The sequence below is a fragment of the Vulpes lagopus genome, chromosome 1 (genome assembly GCF_018345385.1).
Source record: "Vulpes lagopus strain Blue_001 chromosome 1, ASM1834538v1, whole genome shotgun sequence".
In the NCBI taxonomy this organism is placed as follows: domain Eukaryota; kingdom Metazoa; phylum Chordata; class Mammalia; order Carnivora; family Canidae; genus Vulpes; species Vulpes lagopus.
The window spans coordinates 48,695,760-48,718,580 of record NC_054824.1 but is presented as its reverse complement, the minus strand read 5'-3'; the positions used below and the strand labels follow the sequence as shown (position 1 = coordinate 48,718,580).

The 22,821-nt window shown below is 35.8% G+C and overlaps 1 protein-coding gene across 1 annotated transcript in view; it reads left to right on the top strand.

The window, feature by feature from the left end:
* The window catches only part of LOC121486650 (E3 SUMO-protein ligase ZNF451), a 90,185-nt gene extending 69,555 nt beyond the window's left edge, over positions 1 to 20,630 (top strand). Inside the window, exons 13-14 of the mRNA XM_041747711.1 lie at positions 7,705 to 7,770; positions 19,451 to 20,630. Coding sequence (XP_041603645.1) covers positions 7,705 to 7,770; positions 19,451 to 19,497 — 113 coding nt within the window. The 3' untranslated portion in view covers positions 19,498 to 20,630. The remainder of the gene's footprint in view (positions 1 to 7,704; positions 7,771 to 19,450) is intronic.
* Positions 20,631 to 22,821: the final 2,191 nt, after the last annotated feature.

Below are 22,821 nucleotides of genomic sequence, written 5' to 3'. Positions count from 1 at the left end.
AATAGAAACAATTTTAAGAGATTGGCAGGAACAAAAATGAAGCCCTGAGAAGATCTTTAATTCCTTAAAAGGGGTAGACCTCCTATCCTATTCCCAGGATTTACACATTCTTCTCTAACTTTCTGCTATTGTTGAGTGAAAATGTGTGCTGATGTTCAGTTTCACTAACAAGTATTTAAGAAAAGTTGCAATTCTAAGAATTCAGATGAGTTTTTTCATAAGTTCTGAAATAAATGTGGATAGAAGAATAAATTTTTAAATATACTAATGGCTTGCAGCCATGAATAAGATTTGAAGATTTTGATGAATTACCTCAATGAAAAACTATTTTTGGCATTTTTACTCTATGCTCTAAGTTTTCCAACTCTCCTCCTAGCTATTTTTTTCTTTCAGCATTTTTGGAGCCACATTTCGATTGAAAAACCTGCCCTGAAGAATTTTACTCTCATCACTGAATTACAGTGGATCAATTTACTTCTGCACAGTTAGGAATCATTAATCTACCATCCCAACTCTTCTTTAAAGGAAAATCAACTCTGTTTTGCATATTTGTGTCACAGCTTAGTACTGAATTATCTTCCTATTCTGTAATTTTTGTTTTCATCTCTTTGCTTATCTTTGGTTGATGCCTTTTTTCTTTTTTTTAATGATGTACTGGTTACTTTTATGCTTATTCTTTTCTTTCTTTTTGTTTTTTTAATTTCTTTTTATTGGAGTTCAATTTGCCAACATATAACATAGCACCCAGTGCTCATCCCATCAAGTGCCCCCCCCACCTTTTTTTTTAATCTTTTTCTTTTACTCTTTTACATCCTGTTCCCTAGTCCCTAACATCTACTTAATATCCTGTAAAATCCTTAAATTTTAATTTTTGCCACCCAAGGCCAACCCTTTTTTCCTTCTCCTATGCTGCTGCTTTGGGGAGCATTTCTTTTGTAATTGTCACTGTGAAACCTGCTAGGATTTGCTTTTCTTACCAACTTTATTTGGAATGAGAGCTGCATATAAGTAGGTCTGCATGGGTATTTTAGGGTTAGAGGTAAGGTATAGGTTGTTGTTACAAGCTGATTGTTTCCCTATGAGTACCCCTTATGTGCTATTTTTTTTAATCATTATTCATATTCAGTGCTCTTTTAAATTTAGTGCTCTTTGGGGGGCACCTGTGTACTTTATTCTGAATTTTTGTGAAATACAGATATTATACAGTGCATAAAGAAGGGCATGGGCTTTGGTTTGAATGCTAACTTTGCTGCTTCCTTGCTGTGTGATTCAGGCAAGTTACTCAACTTCTTCTGACCCTCACTTTTTATATCTATAAAGTCATAAGAATTAGTGATATGTATAAAGTGTCTAGCACAGCATATAAAGTATTATAGGTGCTCAATAGCTATTTTTATTATTACTGTCATAGGAAGAAAGTATGATTCCTAGCCACTATTTTTCTTTCCAGTAGTTCTTACTGTGGTAAAATATACAGAACATAAGACTTACCATCTTAACCATTCTGAAGAGTTACTTCAGTGGTGTTACCTGCTTTTACAGTTTGTGCAGCCATCACCATTTTCAGAGCTCTTTTCATCTTACAAAACTGAAACTTTATACCCATTAAACAGTAACTCCCCAGCAAACCCCACTCTACAGCAACCCCCAGCAAACACCATTCTATAGTATTTTGACTAAGTAGTTCATACGAGTGAGATCATACAGCATTTGTCTTTTCATGGGTAGCCTATTTCACTTAGCATAAAGTTCTCAGGTTTCATCTGTGTTACAGCAAATGTCAGAATTTCCTTTCTTTTTAAGGCTGAATAATACTGTTTTATGTATAGACTTTATTTTGCTTATCCACTTATCCATCAATGGATACTTGCATTGTACCCATGTTTTGAGCTATTGTAAATAATGCTGCTGTCAACATAGGTATACAGATAATCTCTTGAAGACCCTGCCTTTATTTCTTTTGAGTATATACCCAGAAGTGGAATAGCTGGATCATATGCTAGTTCTATTTTGAATTTTTTGAGAAATTACCATACTGTTTTCCATAATGACTCTATTATTTTACTTCCCTACCAAGAGTGTACAAAAGTTCCAGTTTTTCTACATCTTTGCTAACACTTGTTATTTTCTAGGTTTTGTTTGGTTTTGATGATAGCCATCCTAATGGGTGTGAAGTGGTATCTCAGTTTGGTTTTGGTTCCCATTTCCCTAATGATTAGTGATGTTGAGCGTCTTTTCATGTGCTATAGCCACTACATTTTAAAAGTAATGAAAATTACTAAGTGGCCAATGATGTATATAGTCCTTAAATCATGTTTCATTTAGACCTAGATTTGAAGATGCTTTTGTAAGTAACTCTAAAATTAAAAAATGCAAGTTATACTGAATCACAGTATGTTCAGATTCAGTTTAAGACATATTTTTTTCTTTATGGGAGACTTAAAGATATCAAATTGCTTAGTAATGAATCTTATAATGAGAAAATCAAAGAACAGTCCTTGGATAACTATTCCGTCATCTTTCCTAACAAATGGCTTTGTAAATACTAGAATAATATTTGTTTAAAAATGATATTTGACATATATTGGGACTTACAAATTTTTCCCAATGTCTACAAATACTCTAATTCTTCTTGGACCATTAGGCTCTTTTGGTTACTGCAAGAATGCCAGGATAACTCCTTTCTTCTAGCCTGTTAGCACAGTGTTCCTTTCTTCAGATTTGACAACCAGTTTCTTAAGGCAGTGTGGTTTAGGGTGGAAATTAGTAGACCTTTTCAAGAATCTGATAAAGAGCTTTCTATGTTTCTTTCCTCAAAAATGAACATTTATATACAATATCACATACAATTTCAGGGGATCTGTGGTCTCAAGGCTCCTAGTTACCAACCAACTCACAAAACTCTCTTTAGGATCCTAATGACAAAAATTCATACTGTAAATAAAATACAGTGAATAGTTCTCTCATATTAATCATTGATTTAGAGACAGTCTGCTTATTTTTCAGTTTTTTAAAAATCTACCATAGCACAGATGAATGATAGCAGTTTTGAACTTCTTAGTTCTTTAACTTTTCAGAAATTTTCCATTATTAAATGGACCAGAAAGTGACAGTATACTGGAGCTTCCTATATAAACAAGGAAGATTCTGTTGAATAGTATCATGAAAATCATGATTATGTGGTGTCTTACTTTTAGTCTTTGCCAGTTTTTCAGTTATTTGAAGGTTGTTTTTTTTTTTTTCAGGAGGTATTTATCTCAGTAAAAATAAAGATATTCAGTGTGGCTGGTTCCATATAAGAATGTCCAGTCAGTTTGTCATAAGTTTTTTTTGCTTTTTTGCTTGGTATGGAAGGAACAGCTAAATAGCTTTATTACGGGTGCTTTTTAGATCTCTGACTTAGGCTGAGTCAGTTACTCTTGGCAGCAAGATTAGCTTTAAACTAAGTTTGAGATTTGAATGTGTCGTGGCTTTTGTCCTATAAATTCTCTTCTTAGCATCAGGATTTCAGCCCTAGGTAGCATTTTAATTACAACTATAATAAACGTATATAAATCCCTGTAGAGATATTTTAAAACCACTATTAATTTGTCCTTAATTGACACCTTTGGCCCCCTTATCCTTTATCAGTTCTGTTTCCTATTGTACTCACAGTTTTCTAGTAATTCTAATCAGAGGAGCGAGGTAGACTTTCTATTTATTTAGATCTTTTACATTTTATTCACAGTATATGTTCATTCTAATTCAAGACTCACATTCCAAAGATATGGATATAATTTGTCACTGAAATGTTTTAAAGAAGAGGGGCACCTGAGTAACTCGGTTGAGCTACCAACTCTTGGTTTTGGCCAAGGTCATGATCTCGGGATCATGGGATCCAGCCCCAAGTTGGTTCATTGCTGAGTGCGGAGTTCTTGCTTATCCTCTGCTCCTTTCCCTCTCCCCCCCACCCCATGCCCTTTTGTTGCTCTCTCTCTTAAATAAAGTCTTCGAATGTATTTTTTTTAATTTTTTGTTTAAGGATTTTGAGAAAGAGAGCACAAGCAAGGGGAGGGGCTTAGGGAGAGGAAGAAATAGACTTCCCTTTGAGCAGGGAGCCCAATGTTGGCTCTATCTCAGGGCCCTGGATCTTGACCTGACCCAAAGGCAGATGCTCAACCAAGTTGAGCATCTTTAAATGTTTTTTTTTTATAATTTTTTTAAAATTTTTATTTATTTATGATAGTCACACAGAGAGAGAGAGAGGCAGAGACACAGGCAGAGGGAGAAGCAGGCTCCATGCACCGGGAGCCCGACGTGGGATTCGATCCCGGGTCTCCAGGATCGCGCCCTGGGCCAAAGACAGGCGCCAAACCGCTGCGCCACCCAGGGATCCCCTCCTTTAAATGTTTTTAAGAAGAGAAAGAGGGTGTGCCTGGGTGGTTCATTTGGTTAAGCATCTGACTTGATTTCAGCTCAGGTTTTGATCTCAGGGCCATGATTTCAGGCCCAGGTTGGGCTCCACACCCAGTGTGGAGCCTACTTAAAAACTCTTTTTCTGGGATCCCTGGGTGGCGCAGTGGTTTGGCGCCTGCCTTTGGCCCAGGGCGCGATCCTGGAGATCCGGGATCGAATCCCACATCGGGCTCCTGGGGCATGGAGCCTGCTTCTCCCTCCGCCTGTGTCTCTGCCTCTCTCCCTCTCTCTGTGACTATCATAAATAAATAAAAAAAAAAAAAATTAAAAAAAATAAAATAAAGAGCATCCTCATTTAAAAAAAAAAAAAGATTTAAAAAAAAAAAAAAAAACTCTTTTTCTTTTAATTAAAAAAAAATAGAACAAATTTTCTTATTTAAGAGAGGCACGGGAGAGGGCCAGAAGGAGAGAGAGAGCATCTTAAGTAGACCACACCCAGCAGTGAGCCGAAAGTGAGGTGGAACTCCCCATCTCACAACTCTGAGGTTATGACCTGAGCTAAAATCGAGTCAGATGCTTAACCAACTGAGCCACCCACGCTCCCCAAAAGGGAACTAATCTTTATTGAGGGCCTACAATGTGTCAGTCACTGTGCTAGCTCCTTTTTATGTTTGTAATGTTTAAAGATGTTTAAAAACATGTTTAAAGAATAATTTTTGGGATGCCTGGGTGGCTCAGAGGTTGAGTGTCTGCCTTTGGCTCAGGGCAAGATCCTGGAGTCCTGGGATCGAGTCCCACATCAGGCTCCCTGCATGGAGTCTGCTTCTTCCTCTGCCTATGTCTCTGCCTCTGTCTGTCTCTCTCTGTGTCTCTCATGAATAAATAAATAAAATCTTAAAAAAAAATTTTTTTAAGAATAACTTCCACATGTTATTCTCTTTGCAACGCTTTGAGATAGGATGTGTTAGATTTTTGCATTTCATGAGGGAGTAGGGGTCCAGAAAGGTTCAAATGAACTACCTATGGCCAGCCACACAAGTATTTTTCTCTTTATCAGTACTTTATCAGTACTCTTTATCAGTTCTTTATCAGTACTTTATCAGTTCTCTTTATCAGTATCAGTATCTCCTACTAAGGCCGAGGCTTTAACTGACAAAAATACCTGGTTTTATGATGTAGAGAATTTAGTGTGAATTCTTGACTCTAATCATTTCCTTGAAAAATAAAGATAATGAGTCATTTTGCTGCAGTGTTTGTATAAAGGTACCAAATATAAGAATTAAAAAAAATATAACATTTAGACAGATGCATAGCGGGGGGAGGCAGAAAATAAAAGGTTTGATTGTGGTTTCTGGTATTGCTGATAATATATTAAACATAGCCAAGGAAAGTGATCAGCACTGTAAGTTCCCTTTTATCTCATAATTAAACAAAGGAACCCTATTTCAGCCCTACTTTTCAGTGTCTGAATTTCTGCATTACCATTCTTTACTATTTCATTGGTGACGATTGCTTATATAAAAAATTTTGTGGGCTCTTAAGTATCACAGAACTTGGCCATATCTTGTAGCTTAGTTGAAGAATATTGACTTGATTTATGTAAAATTTTCTTTTTAAAAACACAGTTTTGTGTGTTCAGTTGGTTATAGTTCTTTAGTAATTAAACATCTTGAAGTTTTATGTAAAGTATTAACTGACTTGGAGTTTTTTTTCTTAGGTATTACAAGGATGAGTTTGAACATTAGGCTTGTTATGAATTAGTGAATTCAGACTGAAAACGGATTTTACAATGCTTTGAAATAATTTTTGTTGAATTTGAATGCCACAGTACCTAGGACTTTGTCGTGTCTGTTTGCTTTATTTCTTCATTTTGGAATGAATGGGTGGAAGAAAGTATTAAGTATGGTTGGTATCTGTAGAGTCATACCAATTACACAAATTTGTAAAGTCATATTAGATATTGAACATAAAAGTTCACCCATGCTGTGAAAATGCAGCTAGCATCATACTCTAACCAGGAGGTGTTATATGAAAGAATTGTTGAATTTAATTTAAAAAGTCCGTCTGCCTGTTGTTTCTTCAGCCTGCTAACGCGACTGTCTATAGGTCACCAGCCTAAAAATATATGATACAATTCTTTTTAAAGTAATGAAAATAGGAAAGAATATTCATGATCCTCTGTGCTTTACAGAGAGTGCTGATTGAGGCAAAGGAAACCTTTTTTAATTTTTGCAACCTAGGATCATGCTAATCCTTGTGATTTAAACCTACAGTTTTGCCTTAGGCCTTACATGCAATGATTGTTTACTGCAGTTAAGACATGTTGCTTTTGACTGGCATTAACTCTGAATTGTAATAACAGAAACCTTGGGTACTTTCTCTTTATTCCTTATGTTTTAAGGCTTAATTTGTTGTTCTTCAAATTGTCAGTATAATGTTTTATTTCCCTAAAACATTGCTTGAAATATTTGAATTCGTAGTTGTATATAATAGATTGTTTTAAAAAATAGTATTTTTGCTGGAATGGCAAAAGATGACTTAAAACAAATTTTTACAGCAAAGAAATTAAGTGGAAATATAGTGGTTTTTTTAGAAACACTTAAAAAATCTTTATTTTTTTTTTTACATATTTTCCACAGAATCAAATATGTCCATATGACTTATATTATTTAAACCCTGATTCAGTCACTATGACGTATATATTGATTAAAATGTAGTTAAAGTGATAAATCCAATATTTGGTCACTGGACCAAATTTTAGGTGACTTTTGCAATACCTGATCAGTCATGTCCTTTTTATAGACCTAGGCCTTTTATGAAAGTATAAAAGATGTCAGGTAAGTGAGCTTGTGCCATGAAAAGGCATTGCTAATTTAAACCTATGGTCTCTATAGCAATGAATGCAAGATTTTCAAAGTAAGAGTTATCTCACCATTTTAAAAAACTAAGATTTCATGAACTTTGGCATTTATTTGCTAGATTTAAACAAGCATACTAGCTTTTCTTAATTTCCAGATTTTTTTTTAAATAATAGAATTTTATATTTCATCAACAGTTGTGCTCAAAGAAATTTTCAAATAAGGTGTATATAGAGATGAAATTTGAATTGACTATTTCATTAGATTCTTTTTCCCCCTTTGATTTAAGTAGTATTTGGTAAGAATTTTAAAAAAGCAAACCTACAAGGAAAGTAGTCTAATAGTAAGCTTGGGCAGGAAGAAGTTATTGAAAATAATATTGTTTGAGAGTAAATTGTGGCACAATAACTCTTTCAGAAATACATTTGCATTTATTGATTCTGCCTTACAGAGTGTGACAGTGATGATAACCTGGGTATAAAAAATACTTCAATAGAAGAATTGAGATCCACAGAAGGTAATTTAATGAAGTTAATCCTTTTCCTGCTTGACTATATCTGTGTTTTTTAATTGTTCCTCTCTTGCCTCTTCACCGATTCTTCACCTTCACCTATTCCCTTCTACCCCTGATTTCAAAAACATTGTTTCCTTGTTTAAAAGAGAGTTTGCATTTTCTTATGTGGGATGACTTGGGACAAAAGCCTAAAATACTTTCTGACCCTTTGCAGAAAATGTTTGCTAAATTAAGAATATTAAAAGTTAAGCGGTAGAATTATGAAAAAAAAGCACTTATATCTGAACATAATAGACTGTTTCTATAAATTAATTTTTTTAAAAGATTTTATTTATGAGAGAGAGAGGCAGAGACACAGGCAGAGGGAGAAGCAGGCTCCATGCAGGGAGCCTGATGTGGGACTTGATCCCGGGTCTCCAGGATCAGGCCCTGGACTGAAGGTGGCGCTAAACCATCCAGGCTACCCTTTTTCCTCCTCCTTAAAGGAAAAAGCTATTTTCTTCCATAGGTTAAAAAGAACTTTTTTACATTAACCTCATATCAAGTCATTTCCTGGCTGTACCACTATTTGGTTATGTCATATGCACCTTTATTTACTTTGGTTTTTACAAAGCAGACTGTGTTTTATAATAACCATGGGGAAAAACATAATAGTGATTTTAGAGAATAGTTTAAACTTTACTGAAGAATTGGAGCCATTATACAGGCATCTCTAACAATAAAGGACAACAGTAAAAGCCTTAATATACATTAGGAAAGTATTTGTTGTTGGAGCTTTGAGAGTGGAAATGTGGAGGCTAGAAAAGTAGGGAGGAAAATTGGCTAAGCAAGCACAGACAGAATGGCGCAGATGATTTGTTTTCTGTATATTTGCTTGATCTCTCACGTAATGCAATTAGTTTAATTAAGAGCCTACTAGAGGGGCAGCTTCTCTCTCTCTCTTTCTCTGTCTCTCATGAATAAATAAATAAAATCTTAAAAAAAAAAAAAAGCCTACTAGAGCTTTGTGCTATTAGGAGTTTGGGAATTTGAATCTAGCACTGAAATTTATGCATCCATTCAATGAAGTAGAAAACTCTAATCTTTCTTATAGCCAAATTCAGTGGTTAAACAAAGTCGGCAGTAAATCTGCAGCCTGATTAGAAACAATTTTGGGCAACTTGTTTTCCCAACATGGTTTTTCAAGGTCTGGCTCACTGCTTGGTAGCAACATGATCATGGGTTAAACAAATGAAAGAATTTTTGTGAGTTAGAAAAACACCTGCCACCTAAGTTGTTTATCAAGGCCACTAAAAGATAAACACCATTGAGCATCTAAGTAATTCAGACTTGGCACCCTTTATTTATTAGCCATTTATGACTAATCCATGGAAGATTGTACACAAAATGATAATTTTTAAATAAATACTTTTGGGAAGTCTTCACAGTTTTTATGGTTCCTAGCTAACCTAAGAAATCTGAGATATGTATAATGCAATGTGTACCAGAGTTTCTAACATTTTGTTATCCATGTTATTCTATGATTAGGAGAGTTTTTACATTTTTGTGATTCTTTAGTTTGGCGAAAGGATTACTTTTATTAAAGAATTCAAGAAAAGATCCTTTAAATTTTTAACTAGTTGTCATATGAAGTAGGAAAAACCAACTTGAAAAATCAAAGTGTTATGTGTGTGCTCTATTTTCTGATGCTTTATATAAATAAGTTTGAGAGACACAATGTTCTATATAAGTTAAGGAATATGGTCTCCTCCACAGTTTCCTCTGGTACCATTCTTTTCCCCTTTTTCCCAACAAGAACTAGCTCAAATATCCTCATTTCGGTTGAACCATAAAGAATTGACATTTTGTAGATATTTTTGTATAGTCAGTACTTGTAGATTTATCATCTTTAGGGAAAGCTAATTACTGCCTTCTCTTGATTCCTTCTGTATTATACCAAGTAGATTTAAAATTATTGTCTTGTCCCATTTAGAAGTAGGATCCTGTTTGTTGTTGTTTTTATTTCAGTAGCACCTAGTATTTGGCACTAAATAATTGTTTGTTGAAGAATAAACTTGTAACAAACTCAGAACACATTAAAGCTACCAGGACTTGTCTTTTTATAGTTGTTAGATAAGGAACAGAGGCCATTTGGCTAGGAGAAGAGTTGGTGATTTTGTTGACTCTACACCATGGAAGCAAAGTTATATTTTAGTCCAGATCTAGTAGCAAAACTCAAAAAGGTTTAAGTAACTTCTCAAGCCTCTTTTCATTCTTTCCCTTCCCAGCACAACACTGTAAATGCCCAACAGTAGCAAGAGGCAGGATAAATCTGCTTGTGACTTTTTTTGCCAAGAGGAATGGTTGTTCCCCTATCTGCCGTCCATTCCCACCACCATAATTTGTTTCATTCTTTGTTCTCTGTAGACCAATGTCTGACTACCTGTGCCAATCATAAAGATCCTCTATAATCTATTTTGTATATCAGAGGAAATAGGGACCACATAGTGTGGTGGTGTAGAGTGCAGACTGGATTCAGGACTGCTCTGCTGTCATATAATATTGGGCAAGTCATTCCTAATTTTAAAAAAAGTTAATACTAATATACCTACCTTACTAGAATAATCTAGTACATGGTAAACAGTACATGTATTAGTTGCCACTGCTGTTACTGTGATTTTGATCATCATTATTACCATTATTCACTGTTACTTGCATCTAAGGCCTGCTTTGGAGAATGGCTACTTAGAGATATCTTCACTCAAACCACTAGAAAAAAAAAACAGCTTTATGTAGATGGTTGCCAGTACAAAACCATCTTTCTGTAAATGTCAGTGATTTGCCTTAGAGTTTCTTAAATTTATGGCAGTCATCATATAATTAATCTTATAATTAGTAAAACATATTGACAGGATAAGAGAGAAAAGTCTAATCATAACTCTTCTAAACATTAAGTAATTTGCCTTCAGAATCACAATCTCAAAATGAAGAGGCATGATTCACGTGTAAGTATTTTAACCTCTGTTACTGAGTTCTTTCCTATTCTACCATAATTACCTCTTTTTCAAAGATAATAAAATTGAGGCAGACACATACTTTCCACAAATGTTCCTTATTTCTTCATAGAGCTTTCAGTTATTGTCTAATGTTCTTTCATTTCAACCTAAAGGATTCCTTTTAGCATTTCTTATAAGGCTGGTTTGCTAGTAACAGACTTCCTTAGCTTGTGTGGGGAAGTCTTCCTTTCTCCATTCTTGAAGACTGGCTTTGCCGGATGTAGAATTCTTGATTTACACGGGTTTTTTTTCCCCTGCTACTTGAAATATGTCATCTCATTGCCTGCTGGCCTTTGTAGTTTGATGAGAAATAAACTATTAATCTTTCTGAGAACTTGTCATACATGATGAGTTGCTTCTCTCTTGCTGTTTTTGTCATTTTTGGCTTTTGGCAGTTTGACTATGATGTGTCTCAGTGTGGTTCTCTTTCAGTTTCTTGGAGTTTGTTGAGCTTCTTAGATGTGTAGATTTGTATCTAACATCAAATTTGAGATATTTATTTTCATTACTTCTTCAGATATTCTTTCTGCCCCTTTCTTCTCCTTCTGGGACTCCCATAATATATCTTATTGCATTTGATGGTACTCCACCAGTCCCTTATCCTCTGCTTGCTTTTTTCCATTTTTCATTCTATCTTCAAACCATATAAATTGTCCTGTCTTCAAGTTTGCTGATTCTTTTTTCTGTTTGCTTAAATTTGTTAAACTTCTGTCATGAATTTTTCATTGTAGTTGTACTTTTCAGCTCCAGAATTTCAATTTGATGGGTTTTCGTAATTTCCATCTCTTTATTGATATTCCCATTTTGTTCATACATTGTTTTCCTGATTTCTTTTAGTTCTTTGTCCATGGTTTACTTTTGCTCTTAGAACATACTTAATATAGTTGGTATAAAGTCTTTGTCAAGTCCAATGTATAGGCTTTCTCAGGGACAGTTTAACCCAATTTTTTTTTTTGTCCCTTTAAATGGGCCATACTTTCCTGTTTGTGGGTTTTTTGTTGTTGAAAACTGGGTATGCAGATACTCCAGTACCTCTATAAATCATATTCTATCTCTTCCCCAGAGTGCTATTACTATTGAAGGCTGCAGTTGTCCCTTTGTTTACTTACTTTTCTAAACTACAGTTGACCTTTAAACAACATAGGGTTGGGTCACTGACACCCCTCCCACATACAGTCAGAAATTTATTTATGATTTTTAATTTCCCCAAAACATAATTACTACTAGCCCACTTTTGACTGGAAGCCTCACCAATAACAAACTGTTGATTAACACTTATCTTGTAGGGGTGCCTGTCTGGCTCATTTGGTTCAGCATCTAACTCTTGATTTTGGCTCCAATCATGATCTCAGGGTCCTGGGATTGAGCCCTGAGATAGTCACCATGGTCAGCAAAGAGTCTGTTTGAGTTTCTCTCTCTCTGCCCCTCCTCTCAGTTGCTCATGCACGCACACATTCTTTCTCTCTCTCTCAAAATAAATAAATCTTTTAAAAAAATAGTCAATACAGGGGTGCCTGGGTATCTGCCTGCAGTCAGGTCATTATCCCAGAATCCTGGGATCAAGCCCCTTATCAGTCTCTCTTTATTTGAAACAAAACAAAACAAAACAATCTGCATATAATTGGACCTACACCGTTCAAACCCATGTTGTTCCAGGGTCAAATATATTTTTGCAAAAAACTATTACTTGTCCTGTCTGATCGCCAGAGTATCCAAGCATCTATTCTACTCTCTTCTTTTCTACTCTATTCTATTTTTTATTTATTTATTTATTTTTTTTTGTAATCTCTACACCCAACATGGGGCTTGAACTCACAACCCTGAGATCAAGAGTCACATGCTCTTCTGACTGAGCCAGCCAGATGCCCCTAGTCTCTATTCTTTTCTTTTTAAATATTTTATTTATTTATTTATTTGAAAGAGACAGAGATAGCAACCAAGATAGCACAAGCTGGGGTAGCAATAGAGGGAGGGGGAGAAGCAGACTCCCCACTCTGCAGGGAGCTCGATGTGGTGGTTAATCCTAGGACCCCAAGATCATGACCTAAGCCAAAGGTAGATGCTTAACTAAATTAGCCACCCAGGTGCCCCCCATGAAATCTTTTTTATCTGTTATTAATATAGCCACTCAAGTTTCCTTATGCTTAATGTTTACATTGTATATGTTTTTCCATCCTTTTACATTCAATTTATTTGTGTCTTTTTAATGAAGGTACATCTCTTATAGACACCATGAAGTTCAATCTTACTTTTTGATTTATTGTAATAACAATCTCTGTTTTTAAATAATGGATTATTTAGTCTATTAACATTTAATGTAATTTCTTACGTGATTGAATTGTTGTCTGCCATTTTGCTTTCTCTTTGTCCCCTCTTTTACCTTGTAGTTCCTCCTTCCTTTTGGATTATTATAATACTTCTATTTTACTGTATTATATGTATTTAGTTTTTACCATTTTAATAGATCTATTGGCTTTTTAACCCTTTGTATTAATTTTTATGGTTGCTCTAAAGATTACAATGTATACTTTTTGTTTTTTATAGTGTATTGAATGCCACTATACTTTATCTAAAATGTAGGAACCTTCTAATTTTATAGGTTAGTTTATGTCCTGCCCCCAAGTCTCTATGCTGTAGTTGCTGTCTGTATTACATCTGCATGTATTTTAAGTTCTACCAGAAAATGTTATTTTTTTGCTTTTAACTGTGCTGTGAATTTTAAAGAAAGAAAAGAAAAAATACATAGCCTTTTATTTTTATTCAGTTACCATTTTTAGTGACCTTCATTCTTTCCAATAGAGTTTACCTCTAGTGTCATCTTTCTTCCCAAGTTTTTGAATTTTTTGTAATAGGCAGTTTTGCTAGTGAATACTCTTTTTTGTTTATAGAAAAATATCTTTATTTTTTGCTTGAATTTTGAAGAGAAAGTTCTATCCATTATTTATTCATAATTTTCTGCCCCATTTTCTCTCTTCTTTTGAACTCCAGTTATACATATGTTAAGTGGCTTAAACTTACCACAGGTTTGTTCATTTTCTTCCAGTCTTTTTTCTCTCTGTTGGATTTTTTTTTTTTTAAAGATATATTTATTTGAGAGAGAAAAGAAGAGAGCACAAATAGGACAGGGGTAGAGGGACAAGGCTCCTCCTCACTGAGCATGGAGCCTAATTCAGGATCAATCCCAGAGCCCTGAGATCAGGACCTGAGCCGAAGTCAGATGCTTAACTGACTGAGCCACCAACAGGCACCTTTGTTAGATAATTTTTCTTGTTCAACTTTCATGTTTATTAATACTTTTTTTCTACCTTCTTCAATGTTAAGCTCACCTGGTGAATTTTCCATTTCAAATATTATGTTTCTCAGTTCTGGAATTTCCATTTAGTTGGTTTTTAAAAAAACACATTCATTTCTCTGTTGAGATTTCTTACCCATTTATCCTTAAGTCCTTGAAAATATAACTTTTTAAACATTATTTTCTGCTAATTCCAATAGGTTGATTATCTTGGGGGTTAGTTTCAGTTGGCTGCTCTTTCTCTTGACTGTTGGGTTATATTTTTTTCCTTTGCAAATAAATTGATTTTTGATGTATATGGATGTTGTGGATATATATATTACAGATTCTTTGGATTCTGTTATTTTTATCTGAGGAATGTTTTTTGTTTGTTTTTTGGTGTTCTTGTTTTGTTGTTTTACCTTTGAAGGCAATTACCTTGCTAGACCTAAACTCCAACCTCTGCCTCCTCCAAGCAGGCAACAGCTAAAATTGCTTACTTCTTTTACTTCCCAACTGTTGTTTTTCACTAAGAATTTTAGCTCCTCTCCTTTGTATGCTCACTTCACAAGTCAACTAAGAGTTTGTAGATTTGGAGGATTCTCATTCTGTTGCTTTCTTGTTTCTTCTGGGATACCTTTCTTTCTTTCAAAACCTCCCTTCCCTGCAGCTTCACTTGCTATGCTTCTGTGACTGACCAAACTAGATATATACTGGGGCGTGTGTGTGTGTGTGTGTGTGTGTGTATGTATGTATATATAATGCCTTAAGCCACAGAATTTGACTTTCTCATATAAATTCTGTTACTTGGTTCCACAAGGATTGACAATTGCCCTGAGGCAACAAAACCATAAAGCTGCACATTGAACCTGGTGCAGTTGGCTTCTTTTGGTGATCAGCTTCTGTCCTGTTTCTACCTGATTTTCGTTCTCTCCAGTGCCTCAAAATAGTTTGTAATTGTTATCTGTGGGATGGTTAATCCAATATGAGCTACACCACTATTAGAAATGGAGCTATTGGGATCCCTGGGTGGCTCAGCGGTTTGGCGCCTGCCTTTGGCCCAGGGCGCGATCCTGGAGACCCTGGATCGAGTCCCACATCGGGCTCCCGGCATGGAGCCTGCTTCTCCCTCTGCCTGTGTCTCTGCCTCTCTCTCTCTGCCTCTCTCTCTCTCTCTCTCTCTCGTAAATAAATAAATTTAAATAAATAAACAAACAATCTAAAAAAAAGAAAAAAGAAATGGAGCTATTGAATTGGTTTTTGTTTTTATCATCTTTTAACTGCCAAATATTCATATAACCAGTGTACACAATATTTTTGTATTCATATCTATTTTATTTTTAGTTTTCTTTTTTTATTCTTATTACTGATTTGTAAGTTATATACTTAGTTTCTAGATTTGTGGTTATATTGGCATTTTGCCACATGTTTAATATATAACTTAAAGACTAAAATATACCTACATGCTGTCTGCCTTTATACAACAATAAAAAGACTCTAGAACACTTGAATTCTGATCCTCTCCCCCAACTTATATGCTGGTATTCTCCAGTGTTTGGTTCTGTGTGTGTATATGTGTATTGTATAATGCACACAAAAATTATACGAAGCATCTCACAAAGCTGATAACCATCCCTTAGGTTAAAAAAATAGAACATCACCAACACATTAATTTGCTAGGGCTGCCATAACTACATACTACAAACTGGATGGCTTAAAACAACAAATTTATTATCCCACAGTTTTAGAGGTTAGAAAACTAAAGTCAGGTTGTCTGTAGGACCATTTTCCTTCTCGTAGCTTTTAGTTATTAATAGGAAATTGTAAGCACTTCTTGGCTTTATAGATGCATCACTGCAATGTGCCTTCATCATCATGTGGCCATCTTCTACCTGTGTGTCTGTCTTCCCGTGGCATTATCTTTGTTATATAAGGTCACCCATTGTGTTGGATTAGGACTCAACCTAGTGACTTCATCTTTATTACACCTGCAAAGACCCTATTTTCAAATTAGGTTACATTTATAGGTACCAGGAATTTGGACATATGTTTTGGGGGGAACATAATTCAACCATAATGGGCACCTGGGTGGCTCAGTGATTGAGCGTCTGCCTTTGGCTCAGGTCGTGATCCTGGAGTCCTGGGACTGAGTCCTGCATTGGGCTTCCCACAGGGAGCCTGCTTCTCCTTCTGCATATGTCTCTGCCTCTTTCTGTGTGTCTCTCATGAATAAATAAATAAAATCTTTAAGAAAAAATTCAACCATAACAACTAGTACCTTAGAAGTATCCCTCTCATTCTCTCTTCTAGTTACTTCCCCTGTGTTCCTTCCCAAAGGATAGAGGCCGCTATTATGTCTTAAAATACTAGTGTAGTAGCACTTGATTTTGAACTTTATCTAAATAGGATTATACAGACCATCACTGTCCAATAGAATTTTCTGTAATGATGAAAGTATTCTATATCTGCACGTGTATGGTTGCTAATGGTTAACATGTGGCTGTTAAGCACTTGAAATGTGACTTAACTGAGGAACTGAATCTTGAATCTTATTTAATTTTAATTGATTTAAATATAAATAGCCACATAAGAGTCAGTATCCATCATATTGGATAGCATGAGCATGGTCTATTCTTTTATGTCTGGATGGCTTCTCTTATTTTTTTAAGATTTATTTTTTATTTGAGAGAGACAGAGCATCGGGGAGCAGAGGGAGAGGGAAAAGACAGTCCCAGGCTGACTCCGAGCCAAGGGTAGGGCTTGATCTCATGGTGTTGAGAACACAACATGAACTGAAACCAAGAATCAGACACTTAACCAACTGCACCACCCAGGCACCTCTGGGTGCCTTCTAATCAGCATTGTTTTATAGATGTTAGATGTTAACATGTAGCTTTAGTTTCTTCATTTTTTTTTAATTTTTTAAAAGTTTTATTTATTTATTCATGAGAGACACAGAGAGAGGCAGAGACACATGCAGAGGGAGAAGCAGGCTCCATGCAAGGAGCCCAACATGGGACTCAATCCTGAGTCTCCAGGATCATGCCCTGGATTGAAGATGGCACTAAACCACTGAGCCACTCAGGCTGCCCAGTTTCTTCATTTCTAAATAATACCTGTATAATATTCTATTTTATGTATATATCACAATTCACATATTCTTTATAGACATTTGCTTTGTACTTTTTGGCTATTGCAGGTAATGCTACTGTGAACATTCTCATACATCTCTCTTAATGCACATACATGTACATTTCTGGGTTCAAGTTTAGTAGATAATGCCAAATTATTTTTTCAAAATGGTTGTGCCAGGATTTTTTGGTCCCAGTAGTATATGTGAGTTCCCATTGATCTACATTTTCACCAATCATTTAAATTATTTATCTTTTAATTTTAGCTAGTGCTGGGTATATACTCTTACTTCTTTGTGGTTTTAATTTACATTTTTCTGATGAATAAGGTTTATTGATCATTTTAACATAATCTTTGGTCTGTGTCTTTTCAAATTTCTTAACAGTTTTCTTTGGATTTTTTAACTGATTTTTTGAGGTTGAAAATTTTTTAGTTCTTTTTAGGTACAAGTTCCGTGTATTGCAAATATTTTCTCCCACCTTATGTCTTGCCTTTTTACTCATTTAATGGTTTCTTTTGATGGATAAAAATAATTTTAATACATTCCAGATTACCATAGTTTTTTTTTTTTTTTTTTTTTTAAGATTTTATTGATTTATTTGTGACAGAGAGAGAGAGAGAGGCAGAGACACAGGCAGAGGGAGAAGCAGGCTCCATGCAGGGAGCCTGACGCGGGACTCGATCCTGGGTCTCCAGGATCAGGCCCCGGGCTGAAGGTGGCGCTAAACTGCTGAGCCACCAGGGCTGCCCAATTACCATAGTTGTCCATAATATTTTTAAAATTCTGTTTACTATTTCCATACACTAAGGTCTTATGTTATCTTCTAGAAACTGGTACCACACTCTTAATTATTGTAATTTTAAAATAAGTGTTCATGTTTTTTACAAGTCTTGTTTTATTTTGTTTTTTTTTTTAAGATTTAATTTATTCATTAGAAACAGAGAGAGAGGGATCCCTGGGTGGCGCAGTGGTTTGGCGCCTGCCTTTGGCCCAGGGCGCGATCCTGGAGACCCGGGATCGAATCCCACGTCGGGCTCCTGGTGTATGGTTCCATGTGGGGAGCCCAATGCGGGACTGGATCCCTGGTCTCCAGAATCACGCCCTGGTCCAAAGGCAGGTGCTCAACTGCTGAGCCATCCAGGCATCCCTGTTTTATACAAGTCTTGTCACTTTTTCTTTGCTAAGAGCATCCTGGCTTTTCTTTGTAATTTCTCATCCCTTTAAATTCATCCTAGGGCAACTCCTCTGACCTAGGTTCTAGCTTTAACTTAACATACAGTGTACACTAGCTTGTATTTTAAATCACAGAAAACATAATGTATCAGTGTCCTAGCTGAGAGGAAGGTGTAGCTGCATCTTAGAGGGATCACTGGCACCTTTGAACCAAGTTCTCAGAGGCTGGACTTTGGACTGGATAGGATGAAATAAATCTTGTGTGAGAAGCTGGTGAAAGCCAAGAAATTGACATCTAATTCCACCTTCCTGGGTTTTAGCATCATTCTTAGGGAAGAAATGGAGAAACACTTGTTTGTAAACCCAAGAATGTCTTTCTTGTTCACTATTGTATTCTTATGCCTGGTATACAATGGGCATTCAATAAATATTTGTTAAATGAGTGCACATATATGATATATGCTTCTCAAAAGACTTACATAGCCATGAGTTTCATTCTTTGCCTGAGATGCTAGAAAGCTTAAAACTAAACTTTTAATGCCTATGAGATTTTGGCATTTTATGGTTTTGCTATTCTATTTCTATTTTAAGTCTTATATGTGTTGCCTCAAGTGATTTTAGAAGTTTGTTGACTGTCTGTGTCCCTAAAGGAAATAACTTGTAAGTTCCACAGTAAGCTCATATTATAATCCAATCTGAGATTATATCCAGATTCTCATTATTTTGAAATACTCAAATTTTATGAAGGAACTGCCAAGTCATCCTGATTTTCTCAACTTTGTATTTCCTTTTCTTCTTGAAAAGGTTGATGTAGGGGCACCTGGTGGCTCAGTGATTGAGCGTTTGCCTTTGGTTCAGGGCATGATCCTGGGATCCTGGGATGGAGTCCTGTGTCAGGCTCCCCACAGGGGGCCTGCTTCTCTGCTTCTCCCTCTGCCTATGTCTCATAGGAATAAATAAATAAAATCTTAAAAAAAAAAAAAAAAAGACAGATGTAGTTGATGAGATTCCCATAAACACGTTTATTAGTTTTCTGCCCTAAATATTAAAATTATGTTTTTTTTAATGCAGACGTGGAATTAGAAGAAGCTATTAGAAGAAGTCTTGAGGAAATGTAAAGATATTACCACACAACATCAAGTGGCCTTGAAGAGACTCAGGAAAATGAATTCTTGAGTTTGTTTTCTAAAGGAGACCAGAAATCTGTTGGTACAAATGTATTTGGAAACATGATTTTTTTGTTTTTGCATCTGATACTTGCTTTGTATTTTTGTGCTATTTTGCAAAAATGTACAGAGGAATAGAATACATGTTAATGCAAATATAAATCATGTATTCTGATACAGTTATCACAGTTTTCCAGCTAACTTCAAATTTATATATTTAGGTTAAAAGAACTAAAAAGTAGAGAAGCTCTTGACTATTGTTTATATGTTTCCCAAATAGCATTAGTTGTTTAATTTTATTTGTACTGTACAGATGATTGTAGTTTATTTTTTTAGGAGTTAAAATGAATATAAATAAAGCTGTCATAGCTCAGTTTTTCTGTAAATTCTATTTCTCATGTGGCACTAATACAGAATACCTTTGAGATCTTGGTTTATGATTATTAGAAGATAGTAACGGAAACTGATCATGGAAACAGATTAAAATTTTACTGGCAATGTTTGTTGTGGGTATCACTCAGATGTAAGTCTTTAATTGGAGCAGCATGTTGCTGGAATTAAACAAAAACAAAAACAAAATCCTAATTTCTTTGAAATTATTTTAAAAAAACTTTCCATTCCTTTTACCTGCCTAGACTTTCATGTGACTTGTTTTATCTGTTGTTTAAAGGGAATGATGTCAAAATGTTTGCATAGAATTAAATGTATTTTTAATAAGTCTTTTTTTAATATATATGTTTGTATAAACATAATATTCTTCCAAAAAATAATGTTGAAGGTCTACTCAGGATAATCTTCCTTAACTCTTTAAAACTTTTATTTCATTAGAAGTATCTTCATTTTAATTATTCATTAAATCATCATTTTCCTATATTTGGTATTACACATTTAATTTTTAATTGGTCAGGCTCTATTGTGAATAATAATAAACATTACATGATTAGAAGACTAAGAAGGGCTTGTCATGCTATTTTCATGCATATGCTTCATGACCAGAAATGTCTTCACTAAATATTTTGAGTAGTAATTACATACCAAACTTAAAATTTTCTATAAATACAAATTTTTCTTTAAGACAAAAAGAATCATGACTAGAATTTTCTTCTTTCTCTGTAATTGGATGTTTTAGTATAAAATAGCATAACTGGGTTTTTTTTTTTTTTATTACTATAACCTTTCCAATCCACATTGGAAGCCAATTTGTGTTTTTATTTCTTAAGATGTCAGTTATGTCTTACCTGCTTGCATTTTTTTTAACTAGACATGCAAGTTAAGAATTTACCATTTTTCCAAAATGACCACATTGTACTTATAATTTGTATGTTAAAGTCGTCAAACACGGTTTTAGGAGGTAGTCATGAGCTAGACCTTAAGGACATCTTCAGGAGCTTGCTCAATAGTGAGGAGCAGAAAAGATGATCCAGAAAGAAGAGTGGTGAAGCAGATGTGGGGAAGAGAAATCAACACCTCTTTGCCAGAGGTGCCACACATGTACGTTCTGTTAAGCTTTCGTGGCATGTATGGTAGAGAGTAAATGAAGTTTTTTATATGACAGTAAAGGGATATTTCATCATGACCCTTAAAAAAAGATAGTTGGGTTGCTTAATGTTTTAATTAATAATTGTCACTGATTGTATTTCTACTTAAGCAATTAAAAATCATTTTAAAATTACTTCATAATTTGAACTTAATTTAGACACAAGTAATCGGTGGGTATTACAGAAAGTTATATGGATTATTAAATTATCAAAAGTAAATGTTTCCAAATTTGACAAATGCTTATCTTTTCATTACATCATTCATTCACTCCCTCACAAAGTATTTATTGAACACTTATCATATGCCAATGATTGTTCTAACCACTTGGGATATATCAGTGAGCAAAGCAAAGCCCACACTCCTTTATGGAGCACGTAATAGGGGGAAAGAGGGTTGGATAGAGTATTCTCCATTATCATAAGTAAATGTGTCCGGTGGTGGTAACTAATGAAGGAAAATTAGAGAAGGGAAAGATTGTGTTTCTGAGAATAAGTGGTGTGATCTGGCTTATTTGGAAGCATTACTGTAGTTACTGTATTGAGAACACACACACAGCAGAGGCAAGAGTAGAAGCGGGAAGACCAGACAGGAAGGTGTTGTAGAAATGCAGGTGAAAATTGATGGTGGTTGGGACCGGAGTGGTAGCAGTGGAACTGGGGAGAAGAATCCTAGTATATTCTAAAAGTAGAGCTGAGGGGATTTACTTAGGGATTGGATCTGTAGGATAAGAGAGAAAAAGAATCCAAGATAATTCTAAAAGTACATGGTAGACTTTCAAACCATTCCCAGCATATCTTTGGATTCCAAGTCTGTGTCCTGATAATGACAAAATATATGTAATGAAGTCAAATAATACCCTACACAAATAGTTTATTAGTATGTAGATTGAATTCAGAGGGAACTGGGATCCAGGCTGAAGGCCCTGTCTCCGTTCAAGTAGTTAAATGGCTTTGATCTCAGATAAAAAGGTTGTGATTCAGCTTTAAAGTGTTATTATCATTTTATGTGCCCTGTTCATTCTCATCCTTGCAATATAAGGCATACAGCTATAACATGAGAGCAAAGTGCAAATTTTTAAGTACATAAACCTGTGCTCCCAGTCCTGCTCTTACTGACCTTTATAGTATATGCCCCAGTAACGTGCCACGTTTTTTTAAATTACAGGAGATTTAAATAAGTTGGGTGTCAAAGAAAGATGGGATAGCTTTTTCTTTTTTCCCCTGTAAGCCTCAGTAGTGGTGTCCAGGCTTTCATTATTTCCACCTCAGAAAAGGGACTGGTAACAAGCTGAGGCAAGCCCAGACTGCCTGGGAGCTGTACTTAAGTGCTATCCTTTTCTTCCCATGGTTTGGGTTCTGACACGAATGATGGGCGCTGGGAGAAAGTGAGCGAAGCCGGCCCTGGTCATCTACCCACAGCCTACCACCAGGTACCTCCGTGTGGGGGGAGTTGGTTACATTCAAGCCGCACGGAGTCCCGGGTTCCCGGGGCGGGGAGGGGCTGTTCCGTGGGTCTCCGCTGGGCTTTCGGTCGTTCTAGGGTCGCGGCAGAGAGAGAGAGAGAGAGAGAGAGATCCGGCGGTCACGTGAGGCCCCTGCCCGCGCCCGCCCCTCCAGGTGCCTCGGAGGCCGCGGGGCGCGTTTCCTCTGGCCTCGGCCCGGGCGGCCCACCCTCGAGGCCCCGTGGCCAGCGCCCTCCCGCGGGCACCGCAGCCCCCAGCCCGGCGGGCGGCGCGCT